This window comes from Anopheles coustani, chromosome 2 (genome assembly GCF_943734705.1).
Source record: "Anopheles coustani chromosome 2, idAnoCousDA_361_x.2, whole genome shotgun sequence".
Classification (NCBI taxonomy): Eukaryota; Metazoa; Arthropoda; class Insecta; order Diptera; family Culicidae; genus Anopheles; species Anopheles coustani.
The window spans coordinates 684,162-699,812 of record NC_071289.1 but is presented as its reverse complement, the minus strand read 5'-3'; the positions used below and the strand labels follow the sequence as shown (position 1 = coordinate 699,812).

Sequence of the window (15,651 nt, the reverse complement as noted above, 5' to 3'; positions counted from 1 at the left end):
TGCAGCGAACTGAAGCTCGCGTATCGATAAATCTTAGAAACCTGAGAATCTTGTACCGGGGGTGGGTGGCCACCATTGCGCCTCACAAACACACGACTTGAGTAATCTCGTTCGTTTTCCGAAGGGAAAGGGCTACCGGCGGGGGCGATTAATTAGCATGTATTGTTTGCAGAAGAAATGAACGCCCTACAGTTCCCGTGACATGATTCGAAAGCGGCATACGTACGTTTGGAGGAGGACCTACGTCAGTAAAACAATGGCCGCGCGAAGCCTTAAGCAATAAAAGGCCTATGTTGTAAGATGAAGGATGATAGTAACGCGATCATCGTTGTGATAAAACCCAAAGCTAGAATGCTATGTACGTGTGTGTGTTTGTGCTTGCATCTAATCATGCTTCTAAGGTGAACCAATTTCCGTGAAATGAGATGCTACCGGTATTGCTTCTGGCGCTTGGCGTGAGAGAGCCGTTCGACAATGGCAGCATAAATTATGCATCTATTGATGCACACCCGCACACCATCCACCCCACCTCACCCGGTGCTTCCCGGTGGTCAAATCGCTTTCTTTTCTTCCCGTCGTACCATTTAACCTCTGCCGCCGCCGGAAGGCGTTTGGGTTGGGGAGTGTACAATTCGGGAGCGAGCCCATCCATTTTCCCGTCTTCGATTCTTCGACACACTACGATGCGGCAGCCGAAAGGGTAGCCGTCGTTGTTGGCATTGAAAACACTTCGCGATAGGCGTGGGATTCGCTCGGAGCGAGAATCTGCGCACGGGCCGGAAACCCGGGGTGAAGACGAGACACGACGTACGTTGTTAGACCGACGTTGATTAATAGTTCCAACACCAGGTTCCTGGTCGGGCGAAGGAAGGAAAGTAACGGAGCAACAGGATCGCATCCGCGGGTCGTTCTCCGGTAGCCTAATGAGATGCACTCTCTCACCTCAATTCCCTCCGACGACCACTCACTCGCTTGGATGCGCATCGATGCCAATACCGTCGGGCGAACCGTAAGTCAACGTGTAACCTTTAACCTCCTCGGGGTTGGGGTCTCTCGTCGGGTTCTGCAAAAGGGAAGCTGTGCAGTGAAGCCGGTGGTCCGCCATCTAAAACCTGGGAGGAAATGAAACGAGAAATAAATAGTCGTACCGGGCGAACTACTTGTTCAACCCCTGTCTGTGCCTCCGTCTGCCTCCCTTACCCCGCTAGATCTCGCTTTTTCTACGCCTTTTTCAAGCCGGTGAGTTGTGCTGGAACATGCACCACGGTGCAGATATAGGTTAATGTTACTAATTGAGTCGTTCCCTGGGCCGCTGTGTCTCGCGCACTGTGTTGTCTTCGCACCGAGCGAACGAGCCGCCATCGGTCTCGGCCCTGAGTTTTGTGTACGTGCCCTGAATACTCCGTCGATGCTCTGGATCTGGTTGGTTGCCGGTCCGAGGGGCCCATTGGGCCTCGGGAAGTAAATAGTGCCGCTCTCCAGCAGCCAGTTCCACGCCGGCGGACGGGATGGATTTCTGGAAAATCTGGATTTTGTCGCATGAAATGTCAAAGGACGCATATACGCGCGCGTACGAGTTCGCTAAAGTGGAGCAATACGGGTTTACCCTGAACCGTCGGATGGTTCGTCTCGAGGGACGAGAAAACGTCTGTCGTGGCGTTAAGGTGGTATTTATCTTTCCCGTGCCTTTTTGGCTGAAACAAAAACGTCCTAAAGTTTCAAAGTGACTTTTTCGGCGTCACAACGTTTGGGGTTCGTCGCTTTTGTCGTGAAGTCTTTCGTTAAGTCGAGCCTAAAAGGGGTTTGTAGATGGTAATGTTTCATTTATTTAAATGAATATTTTGAGTCTTGCTCAGTGAAGTCCGCATAATAGAAATGGAAGCTTTTATCTGCAACCTTATCGAATCTTCCGGAGAAAGTGTTGCAGTTGAGCGCAGTTCCCAAATCAAACTTCCAGATTACTCCCTAGTAATAAATAACTGAAGGTTAGTAAATCAAGAGGTCGTGCCTTCGTGATGTAGTTTCGCTCATCGGACAGGCGCTAGCGCCCATTCTATTGATGGTCTTTTCATCCGGAAGTGGGTCGTTACCGCTCGGTTGATCACGAATGGCCTTTCCTTACCACGGAGCGTTGTTCAAAAGTCGCGCCGTGGCGCTATCTCCCGCTGGTGGCGATCGGAGGCGTGAAAAGCTGTCCATCAACCGAACGCGGGAGTTAATCAGTCCAGAGGCCGCCGGCGCATTGTGACAGCATTTCGGGACGCGCTGTTTTCTAAACGAATCACATCAGTCGGTCGGTCGGTGACTAATCCTCTCCAGACGGGATTTCTAGGCAACTCTTTCAAGGCAGTATCAAAAGTATCGGTTACCGTTAACCCTATCATCGGTGGTGGAGTGATGATGTGGGTAGATTTAGTGCGCCGCCCGTACATGACGGAAAATTGGACTGGATGATGGGAAAATGGCCATCAACACACTGCCGCCAAAGGGTCGGGGGTTGAGACTGGCGGTGGTGGTGGTGGTGGTGTGTGCGTATAACACACGCCGATGGGAAATTACCAGTTGATGCCCCGAAAACAACCCCTCCATGAGGACCATGGGAACTGGACAGCGACGGTCGAGGGCCGGGTTTGAAAGTAATTTTTCCATTTCTCAACGGCCGAGGCAGGAAAGGTGCGTTCCATCGTCTTGGGTCGATTGGTGGCCACAGGAGATCTTTTTAGGAGGATTTGGCGTAACACTCTTGTAATTTGTAATTGTCGGCTTCGATGAGAGGTTGATGGCGCACCAATTTCCCAATTTCCCAGTTTGGAAGAGAGGGCGTTTGCGCTGTTCTGGCGCGTTGTTTGTACGGACGGCCATATTTCACGGAACATAAGACTCGCCACTTCCGACCGATTGGTTAATTTGTGGAACAGAAAAAAAACGGGCACGCTTATACGGGTTATCGCTGAGGGTTCTGGAAAACCAGCCGAAATGGGGTGGAGGTAACCTTTCGGAGGCTCCCGAGGGAACATATTTTTCCACCAAGAACAATGGCACGTCTTGAGGTGATCTTGAGGAAGCATCACTCCAAAACGACGCCGAGCACACCCTACAACAACAAAAGGGAATAAATTAACATCCATATTAGTCACTGGCCTTTGGGGATAGCATCGAAAAATGGGGAAAATAACAATTTCCCCCCTCTTCCGAATCACCGTTCTTCTCGTTGTTGTGTAATGAACCAAACCTAACGGTCCCTCCTTCTCCTCCTCCTCCCGCTCATGTGGGGGGGGTCATTATGCTTGCGGTGGACCCCAAACAATTGGTAAAGTTGTGCACCAGCTTAGCACAAAAGGTGCACAAAAGTGTGTCAGTATGCTAAGTGGGTCAGCCACTTTGGAAGGAACTGCTGATTATGGCCAGAGGGAAATGTCGAGCTCCCCGGAGATGTGGAGAAGAATCTTGGGCATCTTAAACTTCAAGAGAACCATGCATGCGCGGCAGGTGTTACCTTTAAGTTACCGTGGAAAATGTGGAAAAACTCCAAGGTGGAAAGCCACTTTGTAAAGGGTGGGTAATGTAATTGCTGGGAAACGTAGCCTTAAACCCGCTTCGTCGATTGTAAATGCTGTGGCTTTTATGGTGAATATAAGAATTTTAACAGTTGATAGTTATAAAATTATGAAATTGGCTGTTTGTTGATGCTCCGTGTCAATTTCACTATCGTGGTTTCACTTTACGCCTTTCGCTAGCAGATTTAGTTGACAAATAATTGCATACTTAACCCTTCGGGGCAAAGGCCACCCGAGGAGACCCCCGCAATACCCCCGCAATTGCTTTTGATCGATCGAATCGCGATACTCTCCGTGGTCTTTTCCGGTAAACGAAACCCATTTGGCAAACGGGGCCAAACGATCACCTCCTTTACCATGTTGGGGTTCCTCTCGGGCCATGATGATTTGCATATCATTCATCAAACCGATGCGCGGAGTGAGTTTACAAATCTCCCCGATCGTCGTCGTCTTCGTTCGCTGATACTTCCTCCGATCGGACGTCATAAACGTTTACCCGGCAGGATGTGTAAAGATTGACCGGGAGAGGCGATGAATGAGTAGAAAGCAAAGAGAAGCAAAAAGAAGCGACCCTTCCCCTGCGGCGATCGTTTGGTTGTTTGTTTGCTAGTGACGACATTAATAATATTGCACCGCAGTAAACCTATTTCCACGCCATCTAAGGCCGCCCAACGTCCAGCCCCCGTTTGCTCGCTGATTCTGTAAAAATAGGTCAAGCTGATTCGGGATCAGCTCGAACTCTTCGCGCCAGCATCGGGTCCGAAAAGCCAAACCATGGCGTGATAAGTGGGACACGAATTGATGCCGCCTGCCGGTACGATCTTCGGGGGGGAGGTAACGCGAGGGAATTTTATATTTGACCATAATCTTCTCGATAGACCATAAAGATGGCGCGATATAAATGTTTTATAAGTTACTTACACATGTTCCTCGTGTGGTTTTATTTGTCTACCCTGCAGAAATTCGATCGCTCTCCGGTGAGCCCGACTACAAGTCGATCAACCTGACCTGGGAGGTGGAAAGTGTGCCAACTGCCGACGATCGACCTTCGAAAGGCCGCGCCGTTCATCTCGGAAGCGAGCGGGGCGGGGCACGATCCTTTAGCGTGTTCTACTGCGAGCTGCAAAACTGGGGTCCTCATCGATGCCGATCGAAAATCGTCACGGACGAGTCGACTCCTAGTGGGTAAGGAGCTGAGGAGGAGAGGGGAGAAGGGCCGACATCGGGTGGCGAATTGACACACGTTTTGTGCGTTTTGTTGTTATTTGAAGGAAAAGCAAGCAGTACTCGCTGTTGGTGAAGAATCTCCGCATGGCCACGAAGTACTCGTTCCACGTGAAGCCACAGACGAAACGGAGCGATCCCGGACAGCGGGGAGGTGGCCGAGCGGATGGTTCCGGAGTGTCGGAAGCAACCAACAGTGAAGGCAACCACGGGCAAACGATCATCATACCGACGAAGGGATGTAAGTCTTAAGGCATGAATGCAGCTCCCGCCAAGTGTTTGGATTAATAAACCTCTGCTTCTTCTTCTCTTTTTCTCACGGGGACAGTTTCGGCGCATGCCACACAATGTTTGCCGCACGCGTCGGAGATCGAAGTGGAGACGGGACCGTACTTCGGCGGTCGGATAGCGGCCGAGAATGGGAACTGCGGCGTGAAGGGTGATGCCAGCAGCCCGCAGGAAACGTACATGATGCGCATCGACCACGAGCGGTGTGGAAGTCGGGTGAGCACGCGGGATCTGACCGTCGAGACGGATATCACCGTGCAGGAGAACCAGGGCATCCTGACGCACAGTACGCGCCGCTTCGTCGTGGTGTGCACCTTTCAGCCGGACACGCTGACCGTGCGCGCGAGGCTGGCGCTGCCGGGCAAGGGTGGTGCAGCCCCGGTTCCCTCAGAGTGGTGGCCTGCGAACGGAAGGAACGCACGTGTCCGCCAGTTTAACATGGTTGGGAAGAGTGGCCTGGTGCTGAAGGGATCCCGCGAAGACGACGATAATGGGGAGCAGCCCAAGGGAGCTATCGAGGAGGAGGAGGAGGAAGACACTGGAGTACCGGCGGAGGTTCGGGAGCTTCCGGCAGTGCAACCGGTGGCGGAGGATGTGACCGCCGAGAGGGATGGAAAGGCCGCGAGGCTCTTGACGGAAGATATGGATGACGTGCAGGACTTGAATGAAGCCGGTCACGGATTGGTGGACGAGGTGGACGAGTACGGACAGGACGACAAGGGACCGTCGGAGACATCCTCGAAGACGGCCAGCTCTCAACGAAGATCCTCTGGTGGAGCGACACCCGGTGCGAGTACTTTCGACACATCCGGACTGCTCATTTCCGCCTGCCTGGCCGTGATACTGGTCGGCGCCTTGGTGTATCTGCTGCAGCGGGAGTTCAAAAAGCAACGTATGATCCACCAGCATCAGCAGATGGAACGGACCGCATCGGAACGCAGGCGAGGTGGGGGAGTGGCCGCTCCCGGTGGCACCATGTAACACCAACAACAACAAAAACCGCGGAATACCTGTGACTGCAACAACTAGGCTGATAAGTAATCGCTAATATAACATTTTAACACGAACGCAACCCAACGACAAAAACATGCAGGAAGGATGGAAGAAAGGAAGGAAGGTTGTAGAAGAAACGACACTTCCACATGAGGTGGCGTAAGGAGGCAGTAGCATCTAACTTTAGTTCAATAGGTCGTCCACCATTTTCTCTGACAATTGTCCGCCCTTTCGTCGTTTCAACGGTTCTTCTCTAACCCGTGCCTATGCTTTCTCGTTTCCTTTGAAACAATTGAACGATTCGCGTACCGTTGGATGGTTGAATGCAAGGGATTCCTTTTCCGTCGGTGTTCGTCCTACGTAGGCGCTGCTCAATGTTTCAGTGTACGAAAATGACTTAGCATAGCAACGAGATAGAACATACAAACAAACAAACATTTAACAAAGTAGGTAGATTCCCTAATCATAGTGGTACGTTCATTTCGACTGTCTAACATTAATACAAGGAAATTATGTAATACAAGGTAGTAAGTAAGTGCAGCCCTTCAGAGCAATAGAAAAGAATTTAACTGTCTTTAATAAAGATTTTAATCACAATCGTATACTATGAGATATTTTGATGAGGCGATGAGGTTAGCGCCAGTCGTTTTGGTTTTATTTGTATAATTGTTCAGACGTTCTAATAATTTCCTTTCAGCTGTAAATTTTAAGCAGAGTATACAGACGTTAAACGTTTAAAAAACTAAATTAGATCAATGTTGGCAAAGTGAGTCAATAGAAGGAAAACCAGTGCTCGTTTGGTTGTACGCTCAATGTTTCGGCTGACTGTAAATTGGTGATAAGACTTATCCGATGAAGACAAACAATGGGGAACGCGTGTTAAGTTTTATGAAACACACGCTAATCAAAAAGGGGCCTTTCAGGTCGACATAATCGATCGAACAGAAGGTGGTGCATTTTAATGTTTATCATAGCACGGTGCGGGAGCAAACCGTTAGCAAGATAACAACGATGCCCTTTGCCCCAGCACGCGGGAGCAAAGTAATCAACTGTAATTCGCTCGCAAACGCGTGTTCAAAGGGGTCATGGCGCTGGGCGAGGTGCAGTAACTGCACATAATCCCACGGCCGAGCGTGTTGCAGCAAAGATCAATATCCACCCGTTGGAGGTGGAATGAGTCACAAGCTGTAGTGTGGTTGGCGCATCAACATCATCAGTTGCATTCCGATATTCGCATCCAGCGGTAGTTACTTCGCAGGTTCGCGATGCTGATTGGCGTGATTCTTGCCCTCGTAGGGGCCTATTGTACCGTCTGTTGGTTTGTCGAAAACCTCCGAACGCCGGCTCAACTGGTCCTAAACGGATTGCGGCAGCTTTTCGACGGGAAGTCGTTCACTGACAAGTACGGCGAATGGGCTGGTAAGTCACCACATGTGTGTCCGCCTTAGTAGGCGCTGGTTGTAGTTGTAGTAGGCGCTGGTTGTGTAATTTTTTCCTTTCCAGTTATTACCGGCGCCTCGGATGGCATCGGTAAAGGATATGCCCACTATCTGGCGGGCAAGCAAATGCAGCTGGTGCTGGTGGCCCGTGACGAGGCCAAGCTGAACCGCGTGTCCAACGAGCTGACGAAAAAGTACGGCGTTCGAACGATGGTACTGGTGGCGGACTTTACGCACGGGGAGGAGGTGTACGAACGTTTAGAACGGGAGCTTCTACCGCTTGATGTCGGAGTCTTGGTGAACAACGTGGGGCTCGGATACGAACGTGGCATGTGCGTGGAGGAGCTACCGAAACGAACCCTTCGGATGCTGCTGAAAGTAAACATTGAGCCAGCGACACTGCTTTGCCACGCGCTCGTCCCGGGTATGAAGGCACGTGGCCGTGGGTTGATTATCAACGTTTCCTCGCTGTCGGCGGCAGCTCCGGCACCCTTCCTGACCGTGTACGCCGCCGCGAAGGCCTACGTTCGGAACTTTTCAGCGGCCCTACGGGAAGAGCTGCGCCCGCATCGGGTCGAGGTGCAGACCGTTCTGCCGGGATTCGTGCGAACGAACATGACGCAGGTGGTCGCCACCGAGTTCAAAGACGGACCCATTGCAAAGCAGCTCGTCTCGCTGAACAACTTCATGCGCTACGCTGGCTTCACCATCGGTAAGACGGACCGGACGTGCGGACACTGGTCTCATGGGTTGCAGTGTGCCGGACTAAGTCTCGTCCCGGAACGCGTGCGCATTTTTGTTCTGAAGGTGATTTACAGTCACTTGCGTAAGGCGACGGCAGTTTAGAACAGGCAACGTTTACTTACAACTAGTTTAAGCCGTGCTCCACGTGTTACGCGTTTTAAGTCCACATCATTATAATAAATGAGTACATTTTATGTTCAACCAAATTGGGCTTATGTTAAGATCGATTCCGGTAAGTATTAATCATTTGCGTGCAATGCAACAGATCTGTACTCCACATTTTGTAGCGAATATCCTTCTGTTATATATTTTAACTTTTTTGTATTGTGTATGGAGTTTTGTGTACACTAAAAACTCGCCCAATCACATCGTTACTGAATTGAAGAATAAAAATAAAGCTTTCATCGAGGTTATACTAAAGAACATTTTCACTTTTGTCGCTTTATTATTACGTTATCCGAAAAGAGTTATTTAGGTAAGTGAAACAGTTTGAAACTATTCGCAAATATTGCATTTTATCCGAAAAGAGTTCCTCAGGTAAGAAAAAGTACTTCAAATCCGTCGTTCATGGTAAAAAAATGTAAATTTTTAGCTCCCTAAATCGGGTTAAAGTAGACATTTGAGGTCGAATAATTGATCGAAAATCGATAAAAATGTAGCTCCTGTTACCTACTGAAAATCCTGCGCTCCTGTTATAAAAATGTAAATTTTGAGCTCCAAAAATTGTCCCAAAATGGACATTTGAGGTCGAAAAATGGATGAAAAATCGATAAAAATATTGCTCCTGGTACCTCCTGAAAATCCTGCACTCCTGTTAGAAAAATGTAAATTTTCGGTCCCCAATCGAGCTGGTCGGGTCGTGGAATCGAGCGAAAAAGCGGCCAAAATTGGAGATTTGTAACAGGAGCGCAGGATTTTCAGGAGGTAGCACAACTGGTCGAACCGGTAGAGCTGGTAGCGGTTGAACCGGTAAGTTAGCCGAGACACCCAATCGGACACAAGCCTTGGGCACAAGTGTCGGACACAAGTCTTGCATACAAGTCTTGCGTGCAAGATTTTCGTACAAGTTTTAGGTTGGGCACAACTTGTGTGCGAGACTTGTATGCAAGGCTTGTGTCCGAAACTTGTGCCCAAGGCTTGTATCCGATTGGGTGTCTCGGCTAACTTACCGGTTCAAACGCTACCAGCTCTACCGGTTCGACCAGTTGTGCTACCTCCTGAAAATCCTGCGCTCCTGTTACAAATCTCCAATTTTGGCCGCTTTTTCGCTCGATTCCTCGACCTGACCAGCTCGATTGGGGACCGAAAATTTACATTTTTCTAACACGAGCGCAGGATTTTTAGGAGGTACCAGGAGCAATATTTTTATCCATTTTTCATCCATTTTTCGACCTCAAATGTCCATTTTGGGCCAATTGTTGGAGCTCAAAATTTACCTTTTTATAACAGGAGCGCGGGATTTTCAGGAGGTAACAGGAGTAAACCTCAAATGTCTACTTTAGTCCAATTTAGGGAGCTAAGAATTTACTTTTTTTATCATGAACGACGGATTTGAAGTACTTTATCTTACCTGAGGAACTCTTTTCGGGTAAAACGCAATATTTTCGGATTATTTCAAGCTTTCTAACTTACCTAGGTAAAACCTTTTCGGATGATATGTAATAATTATTCAACACAGGAAGTTAATTTATTATTTTGTTAAGTGTTTTTATTTATTCTTGAGTTCGGTAACAGTAATGGAGGCACGCAGGATAAACTTATACAAGATCTTGACAATTTCAAATAGCCGTCAAGTTGCGAAACGTTCACAAAATCATATTGCAATGTATTTATTGGAAAGATGAGTTTATGAACTTAATATTCATTTGATTCTTTGCAACAGCAATGAAGGATCTGGTTCTTCTTCTTCTTCTTTCGCTATGCGAGTCGGGGTATATCCTCCTACGCTAAGTCGAACGTTTGTTCCCTTACTCGTAATCAGAGGCGTACCGACTCTGTCCGAACTCCTATGAAGGGGCTCGTCCTTTAGGACCGGCTAATAATAGCCATATGTCCACCCGCCGGCCACGGGAGGGATAATTCCTTCCGTTGTCAGGACACAAGAACTCGTGGTCCGCTTGATTGACTCAAACAGAACGAGATGTGCGGCAGCTAGGATTTTTCTGACCTGAGCTCCAGCTCGGGGTGACCACGCGGTCGTGCCGTAACCTTACTTTTCCGCTAACCCTTTCAGGAAACTTGTGCACTGCTAACATCCGCTCTGATGCGACGCCGAACTGGAACTGGGAAGGATCTGGTTACTGGTTTAATTTTAAAAGCAGTTCCCCATGGTGAAGCATATGTCGTGAGCGTTTGATGGCCAACACGCTTCACCGCCTACTAGAATTAATGTTACATGCGGACGACTCGATGCTAAAAGAACATACACCGATGTTGGAAGCTGCCTTGCTTGTGGGTCTGTAGGTACTTTTTTTTTCGCGTAAACCTAACGGTGCTATCGCGGCCAGCAACGAGAGCGCCACGCACGAACAAACGTTAGGAGGAGAGCGTGATAAGACGTGCCTTTTTTTCTTTCTATTCACCATTTGCATCGTGGAGGCAAACTGCGTCATCATTAACGAAGGCAACGATTCGTAGAGAGCCGAACAAAACGTTTATCCGCGGAAATGATTCCTCGCAGCGCCTCTTCACGATTCCCATCGACCTGGGGTACTGCGCATGCCGTCAGCTGGCGTCGACGTTGGATTCGGCAGTTGTGAGTTGATAGTTGCCGCAGCGAGAAGCGTTTTCGCGATGCTTTGCTCAATATTGACATTCTTGGGGCTGTACAGCTTAGCCTGCTGGTTGTACGAAAACATCCGCACGCCAGTTCTGCTAGTGGTCAATGGGATTCGCGCATTGGTTCAGGGTAATCGGCGCAGTTTGTCACAAACATATGGACCGTGGGCTGGTGAGTATCTCGATGAAAAAGGAAAACCTATGGCCTTTTTCTATCCATCAATCCTTTGCAGTGATAACCGGCGGATCAGATGGAATCGGGAAAGGTTACGCGAACTTTTTAGCCGGGCAGGGCATGAAGGTGGCACTTGTTGCCCGCAATGAAGCCAAATTGAAGAAAGTTGCCGAAGAAATCAGGAACAAACACGGGGTAGAGACCAAAATTGTAGTGGCCGACTTTTCGAGGGGAGAGTCAATCTTCGATCATCTTGAAAGAGAGTTAGTTTCCTTGGATATCGGAGTTCTAGGTAAAAGTGTGATAACTTACCGAAAAGTAGAACATATTTAAACATCTCCTTTCACAACTATTGCAGTTAACAACGTGGGAGTCATCAATGAAAAACCTGTCAGACTAGAACGTATGGAAAAGCGACTACTGTGGGATTTAATCAACGTTAACATGGGAGCAGCGACGTTGCTGTGTAGAATTTTAATTCCTTCGATGAAGCAGCGAAAACGTGGCCTGATTATCAACATTTCATCACTGGCATCGCTGGCTGCAACGCCTTATCTTACGGTTTATGCTGCGACGAAAGCCTACATGACTAGCTTTTCGGATGGTCTTCGCGAAGAGCTCCGCCCTTTCGGTTTGGAGTGTCAGACCGTTTCACCAGGTTACGTGCGCACGAGTATGACCGAGTACTTTGCCCCGGCGGAAGGTGAACCGAGCGAACTTTCAAAACGTGTTATTAGTGTCAGTGATATGATACGATACGCGGGGTTCACGATAAGCAAGGCAGATACCACGACCGGGCATTGGTTGCATGGTATTCAGGTTAGTAAAACGAATAATTTTAAAGTTCTTCGAAACAATCACTAATCTTTCATTATTCCACAGACCGCTGTACTGAAAGCCTTTCCTCCGTCATTACGGTTGAAGATTTTTAGCGAACTATACACACAACTCTTGGAAGAGTACTCTGACGAGAAGCATAAAACATCATAAATAAGCTATTTCCGATAAGCTGTTTCCTAACCAAATTTGTAAATAAAACAGGTACGTTCTACGATTATCTAATTCATTACTTTATCTTATTGTACAATTGTATCAGAATTTGATGTCAGGTTTTGTTTATTTTACAATATAAAACACTTTAACCAAGCAACAAATGTTTACTCCAGAACCTCCTCACCTTCTTTGATCTCTTTTAAGTTTAACACTTCCAGAGCACCGGCTCCTTTGGTTTCCGTGCGGATTATTTCATCCATCTCACGAAAGTGGCCAGGATCGATCAAGCACGTCAGCATCAATCGCTCTCCCTCCCATTCTTCACCTTCGGTAACCGTAGAGCTTAGCTTTCCGATACGATCCTTGAGCCGTTTGGCTTCCTTCGCTGGTAATGTCACCTTCAGACGCATCTTTGCTCTTTCCAATGGTATCGATTCTTTAAGCACTTTTATAACGTCCAGCGCCTGCTGCTTTGCATTACGATGCGGTTTGATGGAGTAATGGATGTCTCGCATTGATTTTTCGATTATTGAAACCGGATAGGGACGCTTCGTGTCCGGATTTACGCACTTGTCGGCTACGGTCGTCGCTATTTCTTTGAACATCGAATCGAGCTGGTCCTGGCGTTCCTTTTCCGAAACCTGCAGTTCTCCCTTGGCCAGTATCTCTTTGCAAATCTCCGTCACATCGTCCTTGCCGAAAGCCTTCTGCAGTTGCTCTGTTTTGGCCACTTCGCCTTTCGAAACATTGTTAAACACCGCTACCGTTTGCAGCACTTCATCGAGATCCTTTTCCGTGCCTGATCGCCATGAGAGCACTTTGTTTTTGTAGCATGCGATCTCAAAACGCTTCCCGCCTTTCTTCATACGCACCACGGCTACATTTGTAAGCCGTATCTGGTTCGTCGGTGTGAATATTTTCGGCATTTTGTTCCCCGAACACTCCAGTTGTTTTTCCGCAAGCGAACGATGCAATGCACGTTTGTTTACGATGTTTCATACCCCGTTGACAGCTGTCATATGATACCTGAAGTTGGCTGCATACTTCTTCTGCTACTATTGGTTGCGTGCAAGAAATTGAAAATTCAAATTTTCCGTGAAATCCATCAACTCGTTTCCACTCCTTTCAGCTGCTTATGGACGTTGATTCGATGGGTTCTCAATCCAGCGTACTGCTTAAAGCTTTGGTTACACATTTGGCATGGGAATCGGTACACTTCTTCATGTATGTACGAATGTGCCTTTAAATTACTCTTCTTGATAAACTCCTTCCCACACTGTTCGCACTTATGGATGATGTTTCCTTTTCCCAGCAAATCGTGCTTTGGATGTTCTTTTGATTCATGAATTGCCAAGTCAACCTTTTTGTAAAACACACTCCCACAAATAGTACAACAAAGCTGTTTGCCGTTGCTGTGCACCTTCATATGGCGCAACAATGGTGCTTTGGTGGAAAACTCTCGTTCACATACATCACACTTGAACTCTTTTTTACCAATGTGCAGGCGCTTATGTACCCGTAAACTGTTGTTAAAGCGAAACTTCTTTCCGCAAATATCACACCCAAAGGGTAAATCTTCCTCATGCAGAATCCGGTGACATCTGAGGGCACTTGGGAAACGAAAAGCTGATGGACATTTATCACACTTGAATGGTTTCGAATCGTTATGATGTCGCATGTGCACCTTCAAATCCTGCGCATATTTGAATGATTTGTCACACAACTCGCAAGCTATACGCTTATTTTGGTGATGGGTGCTAACATGCTTTTCCAAATAGCATCGGAAGCCAAACGTGCGATCACACTGATCACACTTAAATCGTTGCCTGTTGTGTTGATTCGTACGATGGATGGCAAGTGTAGCCGCAGACGCATACCAATTACCACACAATTCGCATATCAAGGACTGTTTGGAAAAAAAAACCGGCGTAAAGGTTTAAGTAGTTAAATTTAGTTCGAACATTGTATGTATGCTTACTTCTGTGTTGATATTGGATGTCCGTTTTGCTGCACATTTATGATGCTTAAGAGCTGCATCGCCATTGCAAAGTATGCCACAAAAAGGGCAAACCAAATCGGATTCCTTTTCTCCATGCTTTACTTGTTTTATGGTTTCTATTTCCATATCTAATGGATTATCAACAATTTCCTGAAACGTGGGAGAGTTTAGTTTTAGTCGACCATAGCCAATTAGAAAGCTTTGCATATTCTTACAGAAGCGACAGTTGTATGATCTACCAGACTGAATTCAAGATCACCCAGATCCTTTTCTTCAATCAGAATGAGCTCGGTAAGTTCGTCCCCTTCTTCGAGTGTATTTTTTGTACACTCTACAACAGTGCACTGTAGTACTAGCGGTTGCTGGTCTTCTGCCGTATATTCTAATGTTTTATCATTTGCACTGATAGAGAATTTAATTTTTGTGTCTTCTGTTTGGGTTTCTTCTATTCCATTGACTTCGTTGCATGAATCTTTCGGATGCAATCTTGCATCATCCTCGAATGCGGACAACCGTTTACGACCTTTTGGTTTTGGGACACCTTTGCGGTTCCATCCATTTTTGGGCTCAGCAACTTTGAGACGCTCCAGTCCTAAAGCCTTCCAATGAATGCGACGGTTGTGATTCTCTAGATAAATCTGCTTGTTAAAACTATGGCAGCATATATCGCACTGAAACTGTCGACCACGTAGTCTTCCATGTGCTTCCAGATCGCACTCCCTTTCAAAAGCACGATAGCAGAAACTACACTTGAATGGGAGACTTTCCTCGATGTGCCGTTTTCGGTGCTTAAGCATCGCATAGACACTATCGAAGCAGTTCCCACAGTCTGGACATACTCGCTTCTGATGGTTACGGAGATGTATCCTCAAACTTTTCAGATGTTTGTATGCCATGCCGCACACATTACAAATGTGTGATCTTTCCTCCGTGTGCACTTGCTTCAAGTGCTGCTTTACAATGGAACTGGTAGCGAAAATCATTGAACACTGGGGACATTTTACTCCTTCTTTTGTGTGTCGAAAGACGTGGCAGTTCAATGCAGTTTGCCCACGGAACGCCTTGGGACAGTGCGGACATTTATACGGAGTTTCGCCTGTATGCAAACGAAGGTGGCACGTCAAAGTGCCTTTGTGTAGAAACAGCCGGTGGCATATTTCACATTCATGCTGCTTAATTCCGTAATGAATTTTCTCATGCTGCCGAAGCGTAGAGTGGAATTTGAACGATTTCTTGCAAAATGCACAAACAACGCTCCTACCATCTTTGCCTCCTTTCTGAGCCTGTTGACAAAAGTAGTGATTAGATGGTTTTTCGATGCCACATATATTTTGCGAGATGGACCTTTGTTCTAATTTCCGTTGCGACCATTTTGTTGCGCGAAACCTGGCATGGATCGTGTGAATCCTGTGTAGTATTAATTGTTTTTACTGTTCAGAGTCTCACTGCACTCAAATGCAC

General features: G+C 47.5%; 5 protein-coding genes across 5 annotated transcripts; 3 read left to right on the top strand and 2 right to left on the bottom strand.

The window, feature by feature from the left end:
• Positions 1–3,914: 3,914 nt before the first annotated feature.
• On the top strand, positions 3,915–6,050 carry LOC131267350 (uncharacterized). Its single transcript, XM_058270209.1, has 4 exons — positions 3,915–3,975; positions 4,517–4,742; positions 4,829–5,022; positions 5,110–6,050. Exons 1-4 carry the CDS (start codon positions 3,915–3,917, stop codon positions 6,048–6,050), a joined length of 1,422 nt encoding a protein of 473 aa, XP_058126192.1.
• A 1,277-nt stretch (positions 6,051–7,327) lies between these two features.
• LOC131267339 (inactive hydroxysteroid dehydrogenase-like protein 1) lies at positions 7,328–8,347 on the top strand. Its single transcript, XM_058270194.1, has 2 exons — positions 7,328–7,481; positions 7,566–8,347. Exons 1-2 carry the CDS (start codon positions 7,328–7,330, stop codon positions 8,345–8,347), a joined length of 936 nt encoding a protein of 311 aa, XP_058126177.1.
• A 2,425-nt stretch (positions 8,348–10,772) lies between these two features.
• On the top strand, positions 10,773–12,246 carry LOC131266653 (inactive hydroxysteroid dehydrogenase-like protein 1). The gene is made up of 4 exons (XM_058269253.1): positions 10,773–11,195; positions 11,257–11,490; positions 11,557–12,017; positions 12,081–12,246. Exons 1-4 carry the CDS (start codon positions 10,964–10,966, stop codon positions 12,186–12,188), a joined length of 1,035 nt encoding a protein of 344 aa, XP_058125236.1. The 5' UTR covers positions 10,773–10,963; the 3' UTR covers positions 12,189–12,246.
• A 4-nt stretch (positions 12,247–12,250) lies between these two features.
• On the bottom strand, positions 12,251–13,272 carry LOC131263313 (ribosome maturation protein SBDS). The gene has a single exon (XM_058265490.1). It carries the CDS (start codon positions 13,115–13,117, stop codon positions 12,356–12,358), a length of 762 nt encoding a protein of 253 aa, XP_058121473.1. The 5' UTR covers positions 13,118–13,272; the 3' UTR covers positions 12,251–12,355.
• Positions 13,273–13,286: 14 nt separating this feature from the next.
• LOC131266651 (zinc finger protein ZFP2-like) lies at positions 13,287–15,651 on the bottom strand. The gene is made up of 4 exons (XM_058269251.1): positions 15,535–15,651; positions 14,406–15,473; positions 14,170–14,340; positions 13,287–14,097 (listed from the first exon to the last, which is right to left on the bottom strand). Exons 1-4 carry the CDS (start codon positions 15,559–15,561, stop codon positions 13,297–13,299), a joined length of 2,067 nt encoding a protein of 688 aa, XP_058125234.1. The 5' UTR covers positions 15,562–15,651; the 3' UTR covers positions 13,287–13,296.

Bases quoted from the DNA above. Each gene is read 5' to 3' on its own strand.
- LOC131267339 (XM_058270194.1), top strand. From the start codon at position 7,328: ATGCTGATTGGCGTGATTCTTGCCCTCGTAGGGGCCTATTGTACCGTC. The intron at 7,482-7,565 runs GTAAGTCACCAC...TTTCCTTTCCAG, and splicing joins CAAGTACGGCGAATGGGCTG to TTATTACCGGCGCCTCGGAT.
- LOC131267350 (XM_058270209.1), top strand. From the start codon at position 3,915: ATGTTGGGGTTCCTCTCGGGCCATGATGATTTGCATATCATTCATCAA. The intron at 3,976-4,516 runs GTGAGTTTACAA...TCTACCCTGCAG, and splicing joins TCATCAAACCGATGCGCGGA to AAATTCGATCGCTCTCCGGT. The intron at 4,743-4,828 runs GTAAGGAGCTGA...TGTTATTTGAAG, and splicing joins GACGAGTCGACTCCTAGTGG to GAAAAGCAAGCAGTACTCGC.
- LOC131266651 (XM_058269251.1), bottom strand. From the start codon at position 15,561: ATGGTCGCAACGGAAATTAGAACAAAG. The intron at 14,341-14,405 runs GTAAGAATATGC...CCCACGTTTCAG, and splicing joins ATCATACAACTGTCGCTTCT to GAAATTGTTGATAATCCATT. The intron at 14,098-14,169 runs GTAAGCATACAT...TTTTCCAAACAG, and splicing joins CATCCAATATCAACACAGAA to TCCTTGATATGCGAATTGTG.
- LOC131263313 (XM_058265490.1), bottom strand. From the start codon at position 13,117: ATGCCGAAAATATTCACACCGACGAACCAGATACGGCTTACAAATGTA.
- LOC131266653 (XM_058269253.1), top strand. From the start codon at position 10,964: ATGCCGTCAGCTGGCGTCGACGTTGGATTCGGCAGTTGTGAGTTGATA. The intron at 11,196-11,256 runs GTGAGTATCTCG...AATCCTTTGCAG, and splicing joins AACATATGGACCGTGGGCTG to TGATAACCGGCGGATCAGAT. The intron at 11,491-11,556 runs GTAAAAGTGTGA...CAACTATTGCAG, and splicing joins CTTGGATATCGGAGTTCTAG to TTAACAACGTGGGAGTCATC.